Here is an 18219-nt window from a genome sequence, read left to right as displayed (position 1 = left end):
ACAAGTAGTTTTCTAAGTTATTAGGGTTTAGTCTTGTTGGTAATTACGTTTTAGAGATTGTAAAGAGTGCTCATATAGTGGTATGGTTGCATGGTATACGCCGTACGTTTTTGTTATTTATAAGTTTTTGGTAATTTTTTTAGTGCATTAATTTTGGGGTAGGTTTAGTTTAGCTTTCGGAGTGAGGTACCACTCTATTCAGTGTGTGTTCTATCATGTCTCTTGACTCGTGTTTTTGAGAAATTTTCCGCAATCTGTTTCTAAGGCTGTGATTTATTCCCTTCTATATGTGTTTAAATGTTTTATTCTATGTTTTTATTGGTACCTGCCCAAAGAAATTGTTATTACCTTAGTTTTATTTTTAAAAAAAATTTTTTTGGGGGGGGATATTGTACCCCTTTTTTTCGGGGTACCATTTTACAAGGAAATTAAAAGGAAGTTTATATTATAGTTTTCCTTTAGTATAGTTTATTTGAGTATTGGTGTTATCCGTACGGCGGTATTTTTGAAATATTGTTAACGTTTTTCAGCGCTAGTGTCGCCCGAGAGCACCTGGTAACAGTTAGTGAGAATATCATTAAATAATTGTGTTTATTAGTTATATTTATAATGTAGTTATATATTTGCATTTGTATAAAACTATTTTAATTATTAATGCGACATAGCAAAGTTGGACAAGTGGTGATCGGGGTAAAATGAAACAAATCACGAGCACAGCGCGCATGCGCGCGAGGGAGACAGACTTTTTCCCCTCCCTTTTTTTGAAGGAGGGGAGGAGAGGCAGGCGATCGGCTGTTCTGGACGACGGGCCGGTGTGTGAGGTGGTCCGCGCAAGCGGTCTCGCAAAAAAATGACTTTTGCGAGTGTGGGGCCGGCTTGGGCAGCAAAATAACTCGTTGGTATCTGTGTGCGAGAGTAACTGTAAAGCTCGTCAAGAAGATAGTCGCGGTACTATCGCGGCGGAACGAGGCTCCTTCCGGCTAGTATAGCCGTCAGCACCGACTGGCCTGAGGACCAGTGGGGTTTAGCGAGGATTCGCTAATCCAACGGAGACGACGAGCCGATACGTGAGTGACTTCCCTTGTGATTCCCCTTGTGCAACGGGGTTTATGCTGCAAGAGATTGGTGGCAGAAATAATTACGTCAAGCCTGAGAGTGTTATTTTACGTCGGAGGTCTGATTTTCCCCAGCTACATTTAACAACTTTATGATATGGACACGTGAAGTAAATAATTGAAACTTATGATGAAATTCAAATGGTAGAACGTTTTAAGGGTACCCGTCCCCCGAACACTTGAGCACGTCGCGTAACAAGGAAGGTGTTAACTAGCTTGAACTTGGTTTATCAGAGATTTTAAATCACTATAAGGTGTCTATTGTAACTGATGTTAAGTTTAGGGTATTTTTATCTTTCCTTATCATGTGCTGGGTATGATTATATATATATATAGTTTATAGCATCAGGCCCGATTTAGTTAATATGTACCGGCGAATGCTTATATTCTTTTAATGCTTGTAATAGTTTGATTTCAGATATTCAGATTAATAAATAATGTTTTGTCGTACTTACCGCAAAAGTTGTGCTTTCTCAAGCAAATTCCTTTCTTTCGCTGTTTAATTTAAGCCCTGATTTTTTTATACCCGTGTTGAATGCCGAGAGGTTTGTTGAACTGTGTGCCGTAACCTATTTTTCTGATATGTCGGATGGCGATACACTATACCAGGTAATTCCCGGCAGTTGTTGGCGGTTTGCGGCGCCCCCTTGGGGCTTACGGGGGCGTCAAATGCGCCACTCTGCTTCTGGGATTTGCTTGTGGCTAAGCATAGCGGTTGTGGTTGGTATTGGCGTAATTTCAATGATTCCTGTTAGCTGGATCTATAAGCTGACTAAGCCCGAGTTACTAAGTAACGTTCAAGCTGCGGGTTTAGCCGTAAACACCGAGGTGGGTATTGACGAGTTACGAAAAACGTTTTCCGAATTCTTGAAGGAAAGAGAGGTAGGAGTCATTTCCGCGGAAGGGATATCGAGGACTACAGCTGGGATTCACGGGAAAAAAGACCTGTTAGGTCAAATAGAAAAAAAGGTGATTTTGGACAGCATTAAAGGTTTGCCAGTGTTACATGAGGGGGACCCCAGTAAGTTAATACCCTTTTGTAGTGAGGTTGATAAAATGGTTGACGTCGAACTTTTTGAAGACCAAAGCTATTTGATAAAATGCCTAGCAGGGAGGTGTTCGGGAGTGGCCCGAAATGTTTTGAGTCAGTGTGCAGTGGAAAATAGCAGTTGGGAAAGAACGAAGGAATTATTGTGGGAAAATATGTGCCCCCGACGAGTTAAACTGCGTCTTGAAAAACAGCATGTGTACCGGTTCCAAAAAGCTCACGAGAGCATGGTAGAATTTGTGCAGAATGTGAGTAGCATGAGTAAAGTTTTTGGTCTCGGGTTGAGCGAGGGAGATATGGTGCAAACAGTAGTAGAAAACATGCGCCCCGAGGTGAGAAGGGAGTGTGGTTTTGTAGGAAAACCAAAGGGCACTGGGAAATTATTTACGTGGGCAGTTGAAATTGATAATTTATGGTGTGCTAAGACAGACTTTGAACGCATGGGTGGTAGTAGGCTTCCAAACCAATATGTTAAGGGCTTGGAGGAAGGGGGGCAGAAAGGGCCTAGGAGCTGTTTTAGGTGTGGAAAACCAGGTCACTTTAAAGCAGAATGCCCGGAAAAGGGAAGGGGGTTAGTATGCGATTACTGTGGGAGGAGAGGTCATGGAAAAAGGTCTTGTTTCAAAGCCCGTGATGAAGAAGAAAAAAAGGGGCAGGAATGTAAGGCGTAAGGTACATACCATACGTTTTTGTCATTAACAAGTAGTTTTCTAAGTTATTAGGGTTTAGTCTTGTTGATAATTACGTTTTAGAGATTGTAAAGAGTGCTCATATAGTGGTATGGTTGCATGGTATACGCCGTACGTTTTTGTTATTTATAAGTTTTTGGTAATTTTTTTAGTGCATTAATTTTGGGGTAGGTTTAGTTTAGCTTTCGGAGTGAGGTACCACTCTATTCAGTGTGTGTTCTATCATGTCTCTTGACTCGTGTTTTTGAGAAATTTTCCGCAATCTGTTTCTAAGGCTGTGATTTATTCCCTTCTATATGTGTTTAAATGTTTTATTCTATGTTTTTATTGGTACCTGCCCAAAGAAATTGTTATTACCTTAGTTTTATTTTTTAAAAAAATTTTTTTTGGGGGGGGATATTGTACCCCTTTTTTTCGGGGTACCGTTTTACAAGGAAATTAAAAGGAAGTTTATATTATAGTTTTCCTTTAGTATAGTTTATTTGAGTATTGGTGTTATCCGTACGGCGGTATTTTTGAAATATTGGTAACGTTTTTCAGCGCTAGTGTCGCCCGAGAGCACCTGGTAACAGTTAGTGAGAATATCATTAAATAATTGTGTTTATTAGTTATATTTATAATGTAGTTATATATTTGCATTTGTATAAAACTATTTTAATTATTAATGCGACATAGCAAAGTTGGACAAGTGGTGATCGGGGTAAAATGAAACAAATCACGAGCACAGCGCGCATGCGCGCGAGGGAGACAGACTTTTTCCCCTCCCTTTTTTTGAAGGAGGGGAGGGGAGGCAGGCGATCGGCTGTTCTGGACGACGGGCCGGTGTGTGAGGTGGTCCGCGCAAGCGGTCTCGCAAAAAAATGACTTTTGCGAGTGTGGGGCCGGCTTGGGCAGCAAAATAACTCGTTGGTATCTGTGTGCGAGAGTAACTGTAAAGCTCGTCAAGAAGATAGTCGCGGTACTATCGCGGCGGAACGAGGCTCCTTCCGGCTAGTATAGCCGTCAGCACCGACTGGCCTGAGGACCAGTGGGGTTTAGCGAGGATTCGCTAATCCAACGGAGACGACGAGCCGATACGTGAGTGACTTCCCTTGTGATTCCCCTTGTGCAACGGGGTTTATGCTGCAAGAGATTGGTGGCAGAAATAATTACGTCAAGCCTGAGAGTGTTATTTTACGTCGGAGGTCTGATTTTCCCCAGCTACATTTAACAACTTTATGATATGGACACGTGAAGTAAATAATTGAAACTTATGATGAAATTCAAATGGTAGAACGTTTTAAGGGTACCCGTCCCCCGAACACTTGAGCACGTCGCGTAACAAGGAAGGTGTTAACTAGCTTGAACTTGGTTTATCAGAGATTTTAAATCACTATAAGGTGTCTATTGTAACTGATGTTAAGTTTAGGGTATTTTTATCTTTCCTTATCATGTGCTGGGTATGATTATATATATATAGTTTATAGCATCGGGCCCGATTTAGTTAATATGTACCGGCGAATGCTTATATTCTTTTAATGCTTGTAATAGTTTGATTTCAGATATTCAGATTAATAAATAATGTTTTGTCGTACTTGCCGCAAAAGTTGTGCTTTCTCAAGCAAATTCCTTTCTTTCGCTGTTTAATTTAAGCCCTGATTTTTTTATACCCGTGTTGAATGCCGAGAGGTTTGGTGAACTGTGTGCTGTAACCTATTTTTCTGATATGTCGGATGGCGATACACTATACCAGGTAATTCCCGGCAGTTGTTCGCGGTTTGCGACGCTCCCTTGGGGCTTACGGGGGCGTCAATATGCTTGTAAAATTGGCATAGCTTAATACTTTTAATTTATTTAAACTTTTGCCAAGTGCTGGAAGCAAAGCGACCAATTTATTTGTCTATTAAGATATTAATTTCTAGCTGCAGTACCCGGCGTTGCCCGGGCTGAACACAGAGTGAAGGGGACCTTTTTCGAAATCAGATGTAGTTAGTAATTGTCTTCTTAATTTGAATGTCAAGAGTGCAAAATAATTTATATTACTTTCAGATCCCGACAGACGTTGTTCTGCCAGTGTATAATTATTTACCTGTATATAATCTGTATGTAATCTAGACTCTATAAAGCACTATAGAAAAAAGCTGAAAAATAAGAGATTACTAATAGGTATTGAAAAGATTCCATTATCTAGCTAATGCTCGGCATGCAAAGCAATGCCTCAATCAGTTTTGTTTTGTAATATGTTTGAAGTAGTTACACATATACAAATCATCTATCAATCTCTCTAAATATATATTTATCTATATCTCCATCTTTATATATCTATGTATCTCTCTATCGCTATTTATCTCTTTATATATCTACATATATACATATATACCTCACACTATCTCTATCTCTTCTATATATAAATCTCTATATAGCTCTATACATCTATATATCTCTTTATCTAACCCATTTCATTCTCTATAGCTCGCTCTATCTCAACTTATCTCCGTCTCTCTCTATCTAACTATATATATATATATAAATATGTATCACTCTATCTCTGTCTATCTTTTATATTTAAATAAATTGTGTCATGCGTGCGCACTTATACAACAAAAACAGACGAAGTGTTGAACAGGAATTAGCCTATATATGAAGTGGTAATTGAAAAATTATAAAAAATTCAAAATATTTTCAAGGAAAAATATACGAAATGGCACACAACCACTGCGTAGTACTGCGAGTACTCGCGCGGCACTTTATTTAGTGACATTGACTCCCCTCCCGCACCTCAGTGTCGCTTAGGTCAAATGCTCCTGCCTAGCTAGCCGAGTGGGGTGTGGGCGGGGCGCGGGAGCAGGGGCAGGCGGTGGTGGGAACGCGAGCGTCAAGAGAGACACGACGACGACGGACAGTTGCTAGTTACTGAATTACAAAGATATAAAAACTAAAATATGTTGCTTAAATAATGTGGTTAATAAATAACGCGGTAAAAAGTAGCCCATGTTCATCAGGGATAATGTCGGCTTCTAATGGAAAAATAATTTTTCAAATCGGTCCAGTAGTTTCGGAGCCTATTCAATACAATCAAACAAACAAATCTTTTCTCTTTATAATATTAGTATAGATGTGGTTATGGTACTCAAAATTACCTGTTTTATATAACATAAAATTTGCTATTTTCGTCTACGAGAACGTTCATTATGCTGAAAACTAACAGTACTCGTATTGGACATATTTTATTTGTGTTTTGTTTGTGACATTGCTTTTTATAACTCTTACATTTTTAAGATTTTTTCCCGTTTATTTTGGTTGTGCCATACATATTTCTTACTCCTAGTATCTAACTATGTATTACAAAGGATTTAAAGTCCATTGAAAAGTTACATTTGGGGTTGCGTTTTTTAGAGGACGCAATTTTATTTTTTTGATGTGTAGGGGGGGTCAGTGTAAAGCTAAAACCAAGTTTGTGGGGTCGCCACCCTTGTCCCACGGCCGCCATCTTGAAAATAGTGGTTGAAATTGTTTTTACGATATATCTCTTAAAATATTTATTTGATAAAAACAATTTGTTAACATTTTTTTGTTGCAAATTAAATTCTCTACAACTTTGGTCCAGTAACGTTTTGTAGTAGAACTATAAATAAAAAAGTTATAAGCGAAAATCTTCAGAAATTCGAGAAAAACATTTATATTTTTCGATATAACTTTTTTTTTATCATTTTACGAAAAAATGATATCTGACCATTTTTGTAGATCGTTTTTTGAGGAACAACTTTTATTCGCATCATTTTTTCATTAAGTCAATAGCTAAGGTTTTACAGTGCTCCGAAGTGAGTACTATTTTTCAGTACTCTTAAATATACCTATATTATACGTGTGTACTAATAATATGTCATCAGTTATTGTATTATTTTTTATTTTGTTATTATAACTTTTTTAATTACAAATTTTGCAATATTATTAATCATTAATTATTAATTATTGACTCTTTTCCCCACCACCCACGAGGTAGAGTCTAGAGGCGCGTTTTTTTTTTACGTGGTATCCCCAATAGGCATAATCCACGATGATTTTCTAAATTAGAACTACTCCGTCCTCAGTCGTTTCGATGGACCAGGCTGCGGCTCAGCATCTGATCGGCTTTCTGAATGAAATACCAGTGGGAGAGCTGGAGAAGGAAGGGGTGTTAATGTCGGCGGTTCATCATCAAAGTCATTTTCATTTATTAATTCTGAGAGTTCCATTAAGTTGCTGCAAGTCTCTCCAGAACAATGGAAGCACACTGCAGAACATTTCAGCCCTGCTTTTCGACATCCACACATCGCTCCACAGTTTCCTTTGCATTTGCAAAAGATCAATTTTAGAAGCTCAGGGGGTGCTGGAGGTTTAGAGTTCTGCACTGGCATCAATAATTTTCCACATTTTTTTCAGCCCCAGTCTTCAGGATCATTATAATTACCAAGCCACGACTGGACCTGATGGTAGACTCGGAAAGTATGAAAGCGAGCTGTGTCTTGTGTTGGAGGAAGTGAAGATAAGTTAAATGTACTTTTTGTCACTGCCTTGGCGAATTGTTTGTATCTTAGCCTGTCAAGAGAATTATCATCTTTATTACCACCGTATAAAGAGATAAAAAAAGTTCACCAATTAAGTGAGCAAAGCAGGGTCAACTCTCTTGTTGAGAAACAAAGCCGTTCCACTTGCAAACTCTAAATGTTTTTCCAGGTTTTTCACAAATTTCATTTTACCGATATTGTAAGGAGCTGAAGTTGTGTCACATCCGGAAAAAGCATGAAGAAACAGCAAGTTATCCGCAATGACATTTCCGTACATAAAACCTGACGCACAATATAATTGTTCTGCTGTTCATCTTTTTGATGGTTTAAAAAAAAATACATTTGCTTGTTCTCTGCCAAGTGATGTGAGCAATATCAGTATGTCAATATCTTCAGCTACAATAACAATGATATGTCTTTGTTTTACTGTGTACAGTTTAAATATTTGATCTATGAATTAACTATATTATGACTTCAAGATTTGTTTACTGTCAAAATAGGGTACCTATGTAATGTTTGGCAGATTTTTTGGGAATTTATATGAAAATGGATATGCTGACTTGTTTTTTTATTGTTAGGCTAAATTAATTTAAAGTGGTTATTACATTATTTAAAGTACTTTATATCAATACACAAAAGAAAATTTTTGCAAATGTGTTAACATGTTTTTATGTATAGGCTACTTAGATAGTCAATTCGTACCAGTCTTTTTTTAATATGGTATTCTTATTCTGTACTCTTTATCCAAATAATTCATTATAAAATAATTAATGATACAATTAAATGACGATTGTGAACGTAAAAAAAGGCAGTCAATGAAGTAAAGTTTTATGGCGTAAAGCTGGAAATAAACAAAATTAAAAAAATGTTTTCAAGTAAGCTAATGAGGGCTAGAAGTTTTAGAATTCTCCCAGAGATCCTTTTGGTTAGGTAAGGTGCATAAGCTCATGGCGTGAACTGGGTTAAAAGCTGGTTTTCAAAACTATAATAAAGCATTGCTTCTCTAAAAATCAATATAGTCTTACAATCTATCAATGTTTTCTTTTGTACACACTGCTTTATTATTGAAAAACACATACCTCAACGACGAAGTTATTCAGACGTTTATTAATAGCAACACATACCAAACTAAACTCAAAGAACGCTGATTTACATAGCGCCATGTAAGCTACAATGAAAATTATTAAAAATAAAATCAATATCATAAGAAAATAGCATTGCTTATAGAAAAAAATTGTGTACATCACTAATTTTTAGTCTCACATATTATGGAATTTTTTAATAAATAAGAATAACATTCCTTCATAAAATAAAAAAAGGACTAGCAATTTATGAAAATTTTAAGTTCTGTCAGTTTAGATTTAACGTTTAGCAAATCATAAAATAAGAGCAATTTTTATGAGTAGGATTTACGTCGTCTCGTTGACGGTGAGGTGATTATAGATTGTTTAGCACAAATCTAATCAAAAACAGGGTTTGGAGAAATAATCGGCCACGGCTTGTGCTAAGGAATCAACCCAACATTTGTCTAGAGTAATTTCTGGAAACCATGGAAAACCTAAAGCAGGATGGCTAGACTGAGAATCGAACCCGAGTCTCCCTAAATGCGAGTCAAATGTGTTACCGTTGCGACATCTCTCTCGGTATATAAATCCCTTCATCAATGTCTCGCGCTGTGTCCAGCCCCTGCCCCGAGCTCCCGGCAGGACGACAACTGTCATTCATAATGGCCACTCAAGTTTGTAGGGGCAGACAACCGGTTTGAGGATGGCTGGTCAAGGAAGAAGTGGAGAGAAAGAAACAGAAGAAGCAAGTCTGCAAACTAGGTCCCCACCACCCCCTACCCCCCTGTCACATTCCAGTCCGCCACCCAGCCAGCCATACAGCCACGCTTCGGAGTTTACCTGGGTAGTGTTACTGACTCTTAATGTTGAGAGAGACTTATTTTACGGATTAGATAAAGACGAAATTATAGATGGAGTAGCTGCAACCAGTAAAGAACTTACGAAAAAGCTGTTGGGTTAGTTATAATAGTTAGGTACTTTTAAAGATTATTTTATTATTTTATTTGTGTTTATCTTAAAATAATTATTTAGATTTCTCTTTAAAGATTGCTTTCTTATTACAATTCAACAGGGTATCATAGACAAAAAGAGGAACTAAGTAATAATTTTATTTTAATTTGAAAAATATTTTTTTTTGTTTGTTGAATTTTAAAAAAATGCTCATTCTTAAAAATTGTTATTCAAAGTGTAACAAACATAGCCTATTTATATTATTCTATTAATTTAGCTTGCATATAATACAGTATAAAGTAGTAAAATTCGGCTTGGTTTCCTTGTTGATAATTTTCTTATCCTACTATATTTTTATTTTAATAACTTAATGTAAGTTTCACGAATTTATGTTTTATAAAGGCATACTTAAAAAAAATATGAAGTTTTGTTTTAATTAATCAGTGGAATAAATACAATTACTCACTTAAAATATATTTTCTTCAAAAATTTTGATCAAAATTCATTTACTTTTAAAGCCTTAAAATAGAGTAAAATGTTTTTTCTGGGCGCATAATTTCTAAACATTTTCCGAAGGGAACGCCCCTAATTCTTTCCCCCCCCCCCCACCCCTTTTCAGGGTGGTATTCCATAACCCACAAACTTCTCGGTAGGGGCCCCAGGAGCCAGTCCGGGCCTGCATGAATTCTAATCACGTGCATATAACATGTGTTCTGTGGTTTGTTAAAAGAAAGAGTATGAGTATAGTATATAAATATACCTGTTAACTGTTCCAAATAGCATTATTTCACAAACCAAGTTTGTTTATAAAAATTATAGCAATGTCACAGAAAGAGATGGGAGGTTAGTAATATTATCTTTTGGATTTTTTGAGGTAAACCAAGTACATTATTTTTTTCTCAATATATATGTTAACTATTTCCATGCAGTTGTTGAAATAAATTATGTATAATCATACGATCATACGTGCTTTATGCTCATTTTTTTTACCAATCAAAAACATCAAAGGATAAAATATAAATACTGTCCCCTGATTGGTTGCTATGAAAATTAATGCCATGGCCATTAAAAGAAGTGAATGCATAAAATGTATTTGTAATATTGCTACGCTAAAATTCAGTTTACCTGGTCACCGTACACAGGTCAATATTTAAAATTTAAATACGAGCTCATTTTGAGACATTTAACCGATATTGTAGGTAACCTAACTAACATGCCACTTCTGTTATTATTTGAACGCATAATTTCCCTGAAACCACTACTCTACAAATGTACTATTTGCTATTTTTATGTATTTATGTAATGTGATAATTTTTTTATGGGATTTCAATGATTATTTTTAAATTCAATATTTGTATTAGGTATAGAATGTGATATTCCCCTTCATATCCTATTCAAACTAAGCTGATACTTGCACAGGCTTAGAGCTTGTGTGAATGAAACTATTGTATCTGGCAAGATAAGCAAGTGTCTGGTTTGCAGAATTCCAATGCTGTACTTTTGTGGATAAATGTTTTCCACCAGATGTTACAAGTTCCATTTTCTTAGCCACATTTGAAATGAGACTATTCACCCTGCATGCACTACTTACACGAGTCAGCACCGTGTTTCTACTTTCCCAACCATCTCGACTGAGGTGGCCTGAAATCTGTTAACTTTCACTTCCGCAGTGTGTGCTTTTTTAAAGACACATACTAACCCTTATCAGTGTGCTGACAGTTTTAACCTATTTTTAATAACTTGACTAGGCCTGTTCTTAATAACAACCAATTGTGCAGGTGTTAGTTATGTTCTTCAACAACTGGGTTAATTTGAGCTTTCTCTATTCAGCTGTTAATAGAAATCTTAATTTTTTTTTATTATCTTCTCTAAGTCAGTCGAAGAAAACTGATTTTTGGTTTTCCAAAGCTTTGCACTCTCCTGTAAATTTTGAGATTTTTATCTGGCTTTGTTGGTTCATTCTTTTCAGTTCAGAGCTATAAATCTGAACTTCATACTGCAAATGCTTGTAACATCCAAGTCTTATATAAGAATGTTTTACAGTAATTAAGTTTAAAAAAAAGTTAATAATTTTTGTTTAATTTTAATATATGTTCAAAGAAAAATGATGCTATTTCAAGTTTATTTTTCCAACCTTTAAAATCATTATATTTAGCTATATAATGTGTAAATATAAATGTAAACACATAGTTCAAGGAGAGGTGTGGAATGCGATAAGGGTTTAAAACAAAGTCACCAAATATCATAAATAATGTTCTAGTTTACTATGGCAATTGAATATATACAAGACAGTTTCAACAATAAAGGCTTTGTTACATAGAACATAACATAGTATGTTAAAAAGATTTGTTTTAAAAAATACACAAAAAATACTGTACATATTTTACATTTACAACAGACAAATACCGCAATGTCTTCTATGAAAAAAGTTATGATTAAAGTCATACCCATCGCTGTCACCTGTAAAAAATGGCATCAAAATATGCCCAAGATTCACCCAGTGACCAGCAAGCTTATCACATATATATTAAACCTCTCAACATTAAAAAAAAAAGTTAAGGCCGCTCCCAAACCGAAAGAGGTATAATTTAAATAGATGAGCAACATACATTTAAAAAAGATTTAATATAATATTTAAATATTTTACAGTGATGTGAAAGCCAATAAAATGAGCCAAAATAATTACCACAAACAAACAGTATGAGCAAGAATGTAAAAGTTGCAAGTTAATGCAAAAGTTTCAGCAAAATATTATTCACACGAGATTATCACTATGCTCAACTGAGGCATCACTTGACTCTTCAATATGGCTAGTTATTTACTCATTTCCGATAAAAACATATCTGGGCAATTCTTGTAAACTTACAGCAACAAAACTAAATATACAAAAATTTGGCAAACAGAGCAATCAGACAACAACAATTCTGAAACTTACATAGTCGACTAATCAGATCTAGCATTAGAGAATTTACTTATTACTTACTTGACAGAGTCAAAACACATCATTATAAAGAATAATGGTTTCAGGCGTAGAACTTGAAAAATACACATTTCAAAAGTGTTGAATAAATTACAAGTGCTGATTCAACGAGTGAATGTCAATGTGGATGGATTCTGAAAGGCACTAAGAATATGCCAATGATACGTGTGTTTGTAAAGGCACCTTAACTCGAACAAGTTGCACAAGTTATGAATTTGTTACACATATAATTTTCACTTTAAAATAATTCAAAATATAATTTAAGAATTAGTGGCTGCATCAAATTATGTAGAAGTACTTGCAACATTAATTTCTGCAAAAAATAAATTCATCACTGAAACAAAAACAAGTCCTTAATCCTTCGTTATTACGGCTCTAATATCCTGAACATTATTCCAGTTGTAAAAATTTACAAGGAATGTACAGTTTTTGCACACGAATGCCAACACGTAATTTAGACTACTTGTTTATAATTACGATTCTGAATTAGCCGTGCATCCAACACACATCACACACTGAGTATTCGGAGCTCGACCGGAGACTACGGGCGGGAAGCCCAAACGCAGTCCAGCTGCAGGTTTCCAGGCCATCGGTGGGCAAAAACAAACGCAACGCACGGCGACGACGGATCACACCTCGACGCCCAGCGCCCGGTCCACCACGTAGTGGTACCTCCCCGCCGCACACCCCCTCCCCTCCACCTGCCGGCTGTCCTCGCTGTCCTCGGCCACCTCCTCCGGGGGCAGCACCGGCACCGTCACGTTCACCCGCGTGAAGAACGCCATCTTCTCCCTGCAGCAAGCGCGGGGCGTGACCGCCTGCTTTCAATACACTTCATGACTAGGGACCCCAAAAAATGGCAAACAGTAAAATATGTGTAACACATTGAAATTCTGCTGTTTTTAATGTTTATTGCAAAAATTTTCTAACATTTTTGTATTAAAACAATTTGATGCAAAACATTATTATGTATTTCCATGAGTTAACTGGCTCCATTTCAGAAAACATCGCACGATACGTCAGATTTGTGACACAGGAAACAAATTTCAATAGCAAAAGTGTTCTGATATCTAGAACGTAGTATTCTTTTTTCTACAGTGCCAATCTGTAGTATTTATTTATGGTATTTATATTGTGTATACAACACAAAGAGTTATGTCCATATATTTGGTTATTTATTGAGAAAGAATGGTGGGAAAATTCTTTGTTCCAAAAAAAAATTTCTGAAGAAATGTGAAAAACAATATGAAATTAACTAGAGATGGGAAAATACAGGTTTTTTTTTTCTGGGGGAAAAAAAAATAGGGAATGTCTCTTTCCCAAAACATTGGGCGCGAAATTACTTTTTTCCATTTCTCTATTTTATTCCAGTTGTATACATGTCCATATTCCAAACTTGTTAACAAATATTTTCGAAGAAAGGAGTGCACTCTAACCTGATTCAATACATACACCAGATAGAAAACACACCCTTTTTAGCAGTTCAAACTCAAAACTATTAATGGTGATGTAAAAAATATTCACAGCCATGATCTAAAGAAGCAATTTATGCCAAATAGTTAAAGTTGTTTCACTACTGTCACGAACGGTAATGTAACGTATCTAGTCCACAATTGAAAATACACATTCTAAGACATATTACATGCGTAATAGCATAATTAACAGTTGTTTGTTTTGTATAAAGTATAGGGGTGTGCAAATATTCGTAAACACGAATAGTTGCGAATAGTAACTGATGAACTATTCGCATAAGTCGAATAGCAAAATTTAAAATTACGAATACCGTATTGGCCCGAATAGGGCCAAATAGAAGGCCAAACAAATGTAAAAATTCATTAGACATACATTTTGTGTTGATAAATCCTTTTTTGCATTTATGTATACCGCATTTAACTTTCCGTTTCACTTAAGCTACGTATTACTATTTAGTAACGTGTTAAACGTAACGAAGCAAACAAAAACAAAGAAATGAAAGAATGCAGCTTGCCGGAACAAAACAAGAGGATAGCTGCCATGGTGAAGCATACGGCCATGAATAACTTCGGTGACGTGACCGCGAATATTTGTCCATATTACTTTATGACAAGAGTGTCTCTGTCCTATGAATTTTAAAGAATAATCTATGGTAATTATGTTGTTTGAAAGGTTTTTTATAAATAGAGTGGATAACTGTGAAATTATTAAAATAGCTTTTGAAGCAACGTACCAAATTCCTGTAAAAATGGCGTCTTCGTACGTGTTCGGCAATGTTCGTTTTACAAAAAAGAAATATTGTGGAAAGACAGTTGGCAGCCGTAAATTTCCAAACATTACATCCGAAATGTTCTTAACATTTTCTGTTTGTAAACGTAAACAATCGTTCTGAAAATAGCTGTGATATTTTAGTACAAATATTTCCGTTAAAAATCTGAAATTCAATTACCGTAAATTAGGGCTGATCGGTTCCCACATTTTCAGTTCGGTTCGGCTCGGCTCGGTTTTTTGTTAAAAATGTCGGTTTTCGGTTCGGTTCGGTCACTACTTCAAAATTTTTCTTTGAGCTGTCATACCAAAAAAAATTCCACTATAGTATTTAATTACTTGCAATATCTTGCAAAAGTTTAATTTCTTAGGGGAGTCACTTTCTCAGCAATATAAAAGTTATTTTCAACTACTATTTGTATTTATAAATAAGTTTATATGCTACTGAAACAACCATATGTGTAAAAAGGAACAGAACAAAACAGTTTAGAACATTAATAATTAGTATTACATTAACCTTGTTGCCAGCTTCACTTTCATTTGAGTTTAACACCTAAATCTATTTAAGACATAAGTATAAAATCAGTGAAACTTACAAGTATCACATGTAAAAAAATAATTTATAACATTCATAAAGAGAAAACCTTGGAATCACCTTCACTATCATTTCAGTCAGACCCCTAAATAAATTTAACAGAGAAGTATAAAAACAATGTATCTTCCAAATGTTACTTAATTGTGTGTAAAAGTAACAATAAAAAATCACAGCATTTATGAACATAACCCTGAATACAAATTCAGTTTTATAGCAGGCACATTCACTTTCATATCAGTCAAATCCAGAGAATCACTCAAGTATTGTATCATAGAGTATTGTCACTTTTTGTTTTTGTTGATTGTCAGACAACGTCTGGCTGTATGGGCTATTAAACCATGAATATTAATTATCGTCATGAAAAAAAAAAACTAGCAAAGCTCTTGGAAATGAGACCACTACTGGAAAACTCAATGTACAATACTGTGTACGTGTGTACGTGCGCAGACGTGGTAGACATGACTGCATGGCGCCATATTCACTAATAAAAAATTCTCATTACCTACTTGCTATTTTTTCGTGACCTTTTAACCTCTTTTACTACTTTTCGTAACTGAGGATATTTGTGGCAAACATAATTTGAATTTATGAAATGTACTGGAATAAAATTCAATAGCAATAATGTGATTAAAAGCAATATACAAATAAAAACTTCCTACTGTAGCCTCTATGCCGGGAGTTAATGGACAAGCCAACATAAACAAACGTCTTAACCAAGAAAACGTCTTAACCTACCAGTGCATTAAAGGCAGAATGAATGATAATGACCATATTTTCAAAATACACAAGTAAAGTATTCATATTTAGTATGCGGTATTTACTAGGATTTTTTTTCCGTCACGTGCGTAACATCATCATCTTTGCGGAACACGGGCGGTATTATTTTTAATTCCTTCGTCACAGATGTTCATAGTTGCCTCCAATTACCAAGACGTAGTGGCAAAAAAGAATTTTTATTTTACGAGAAATCAAATACTCTAGACTATAACGACGCAAAGTCGCAATAATCACGCGCGAATAGTAAACAAACTACATCTAAAGGGTCTGACGACATGCACATTCATTCTCCAACTGCCATTTGGAACGGAACTTGGAAGGCAACTAATCGATCCTAGCGCACGTATAGCGCATTCTGTGATGTGAAAATAGAACTGAGTGACGCCATGCGTCGTGAGCGCCCTGCAGAATACGAACGGAACTAAGCAATGCTACGAAACTTCTACCGTTTTAGCTTACGAACCGGAATTAAATAAATATTATTTTAGTAACGGAAGTGATATATCCTTTAAATAAGAAAAAACCATATATTTAAGAGAAAATAGTAGTACAGTGAAACCTCATTAATACAAACCTGAAGGGGAGTAAAATATTTCAGTTTGTAATAACGAGGTTCATATTAATGAGGTTCTTGAGCCAATAGGTAGAATAAGAACTCGATAAGAAATATTGAATTCCTACATGTCAGAGCACTAAAAATGTGGAATATTATTATTGTAATAGAAGCCAGATATTGACATGCACACTAACAAAATACACTTAGAAGCAATTTTAATAGTTTTAATAAAATATACTATAACAGACTGATAATTAGTATACATATACGTATGTATGTATTCTTATTTAATTTGCTTCCAAAGTTTTGACAAAAATGATTAACATTTACCGTACAGTTAATTGCTGTTGAGTGTATAGCAATTCTTATGCAAAGTATGCAAGATATATTTACATAGGTTTAAAAAAATCATTAATTTTTTTCTGGACACACTTATCTCTGTAAATATCATTTACAGCAGAACATATCTTCTCAAATCCTGCAATCAAGTCAATTGGCACATCACTTGCAGCAAGTACATTTTCCAGTGTACGCAAAGCACTGATTGTATCACTTTTGCTTGGAAGTTTATGCACTACCTCACCATTGTCGTCATCACCATCATTATCCTGACTTGTACCACCCTCACAAAGTGACTGTACAGCGTCAGCCGTTGGTGTTTCCTGTAATCCTCGTGAACCAACAAGATCTTCTGCAGTTAATCTTGCACTGGTGTACACACTGTCATCAATATGAACAAACTCATTGAAGTCATTATCAACTTGCACATGTTCTTTTAACTCTTGCCAATCCTCTAAAGGTTGATCACAGTCAGGTTCTTCAACAGTTTGCTGGCCAAAACCACTTTTTGCAAAGCAATGCACAATTGTCTTTTGGCTGATGCTGTCCCACGACATGGCTATACTGCGGATAGCATCCAAAACTGACCATCTAGGAAGCTCAGTCTTTCCTTTTTCACACTGCCTGATAAGGTATTTCACCAAGCGCTGTCTGTAGTTTCTTTTCAAGCACTGTATTATACCTTGGTCGAGTGGTTGTGTCACACTTGTTGTATTTGGTAGCAAGAAGAGTAAGGTAATGTTTTCCAACTTCATACCATGAGCAGTATGTGCAGCACAGTTGTCCAACAATAACAAAATTTTGCGATTTAGAGTCGCCATTTTCCTGTCCAATTTTAACAACCACAACTGGAAAATTTTTGTGGTGACCCAAGCCTTACTGTTTGCCTCGTAATCTACTGGCAGGTTTTTTGCTGCAACATCTTTGAAACATCTTGGCTTGGCAGACTTGCCAATAACCAAGGGTCGAAGTTTAGTACTGCCATCTTGATTACAACATAGTAAAACTGTAAGACGAACTTTACTGTGTTTACCGCCATGGCAGTTTTCACCTTTTACGGTTAGAGTTTTATTGGGCAACAGATTGTAAAAAAGCCCTGTTTCATCCATATTAAACACATCTTGTGGTGCAAATTTACTTACGATGGACTGTACTGACTGAAGCCAGTCACTCGTTGCTGTTTGGTCGACAGCTGCAGATTCGCCACAAATGGATTTTGTGGCCAAATTATGCCTATCTTTGAAGCGTTGAAGCCATCCGTTGCTGCAATGGAAATCGTCAATTCTGAGTTGCAGTGCCAGCTGATCAGCCTTTTCTTGGATAATAGGCCCGGAAATT

At 35.9% G+C, this 18219-nt stretch overlaps 1 protein-coding gene across 1 annotated transcript in view; it reads right to left on the bottom strand.

Moving 5' to 3' along the window:
* Nucleotides 1-11633: 11633 nt before the first annotated feature.
* The window catches only part of LOC134536578 (protein kibra), a 110987-nt gene continuing 104401 nt past the window's right edge, over nt 11634-18219 (bottom strand). Inside the window, exon 18 of the mRNA XM_063376333.1 lies at nt 11634-13165. Within this exon, the coding sequence (XP_063232403.1) occupies nt 13003-13165 (163 nt within the window). The 3' untranslated portion in view covers nt 11634-13002. The remainder of the gene's footprint in view (nt 13166-18219) is intronic.

The sequence above is a fragment of the Bacillus rossius genome, chromosome 11 (assembly GCF_032445375.1).
Source record: "Bacillus rossius redtenbacheri isolate Brsri chromosome 11, Brsri_v3, whole genome shotgun sequence".
Classification (NCBI taxonomy): Eukaryota; Metazoa; Arthropoda; class Insecta; order Phasmatodea; family Bacillidae; genus Bacillus; species Bacillus rossius.
This window is presented reverse-complemented; position numbering and strand designations above follow the sequence as displayed.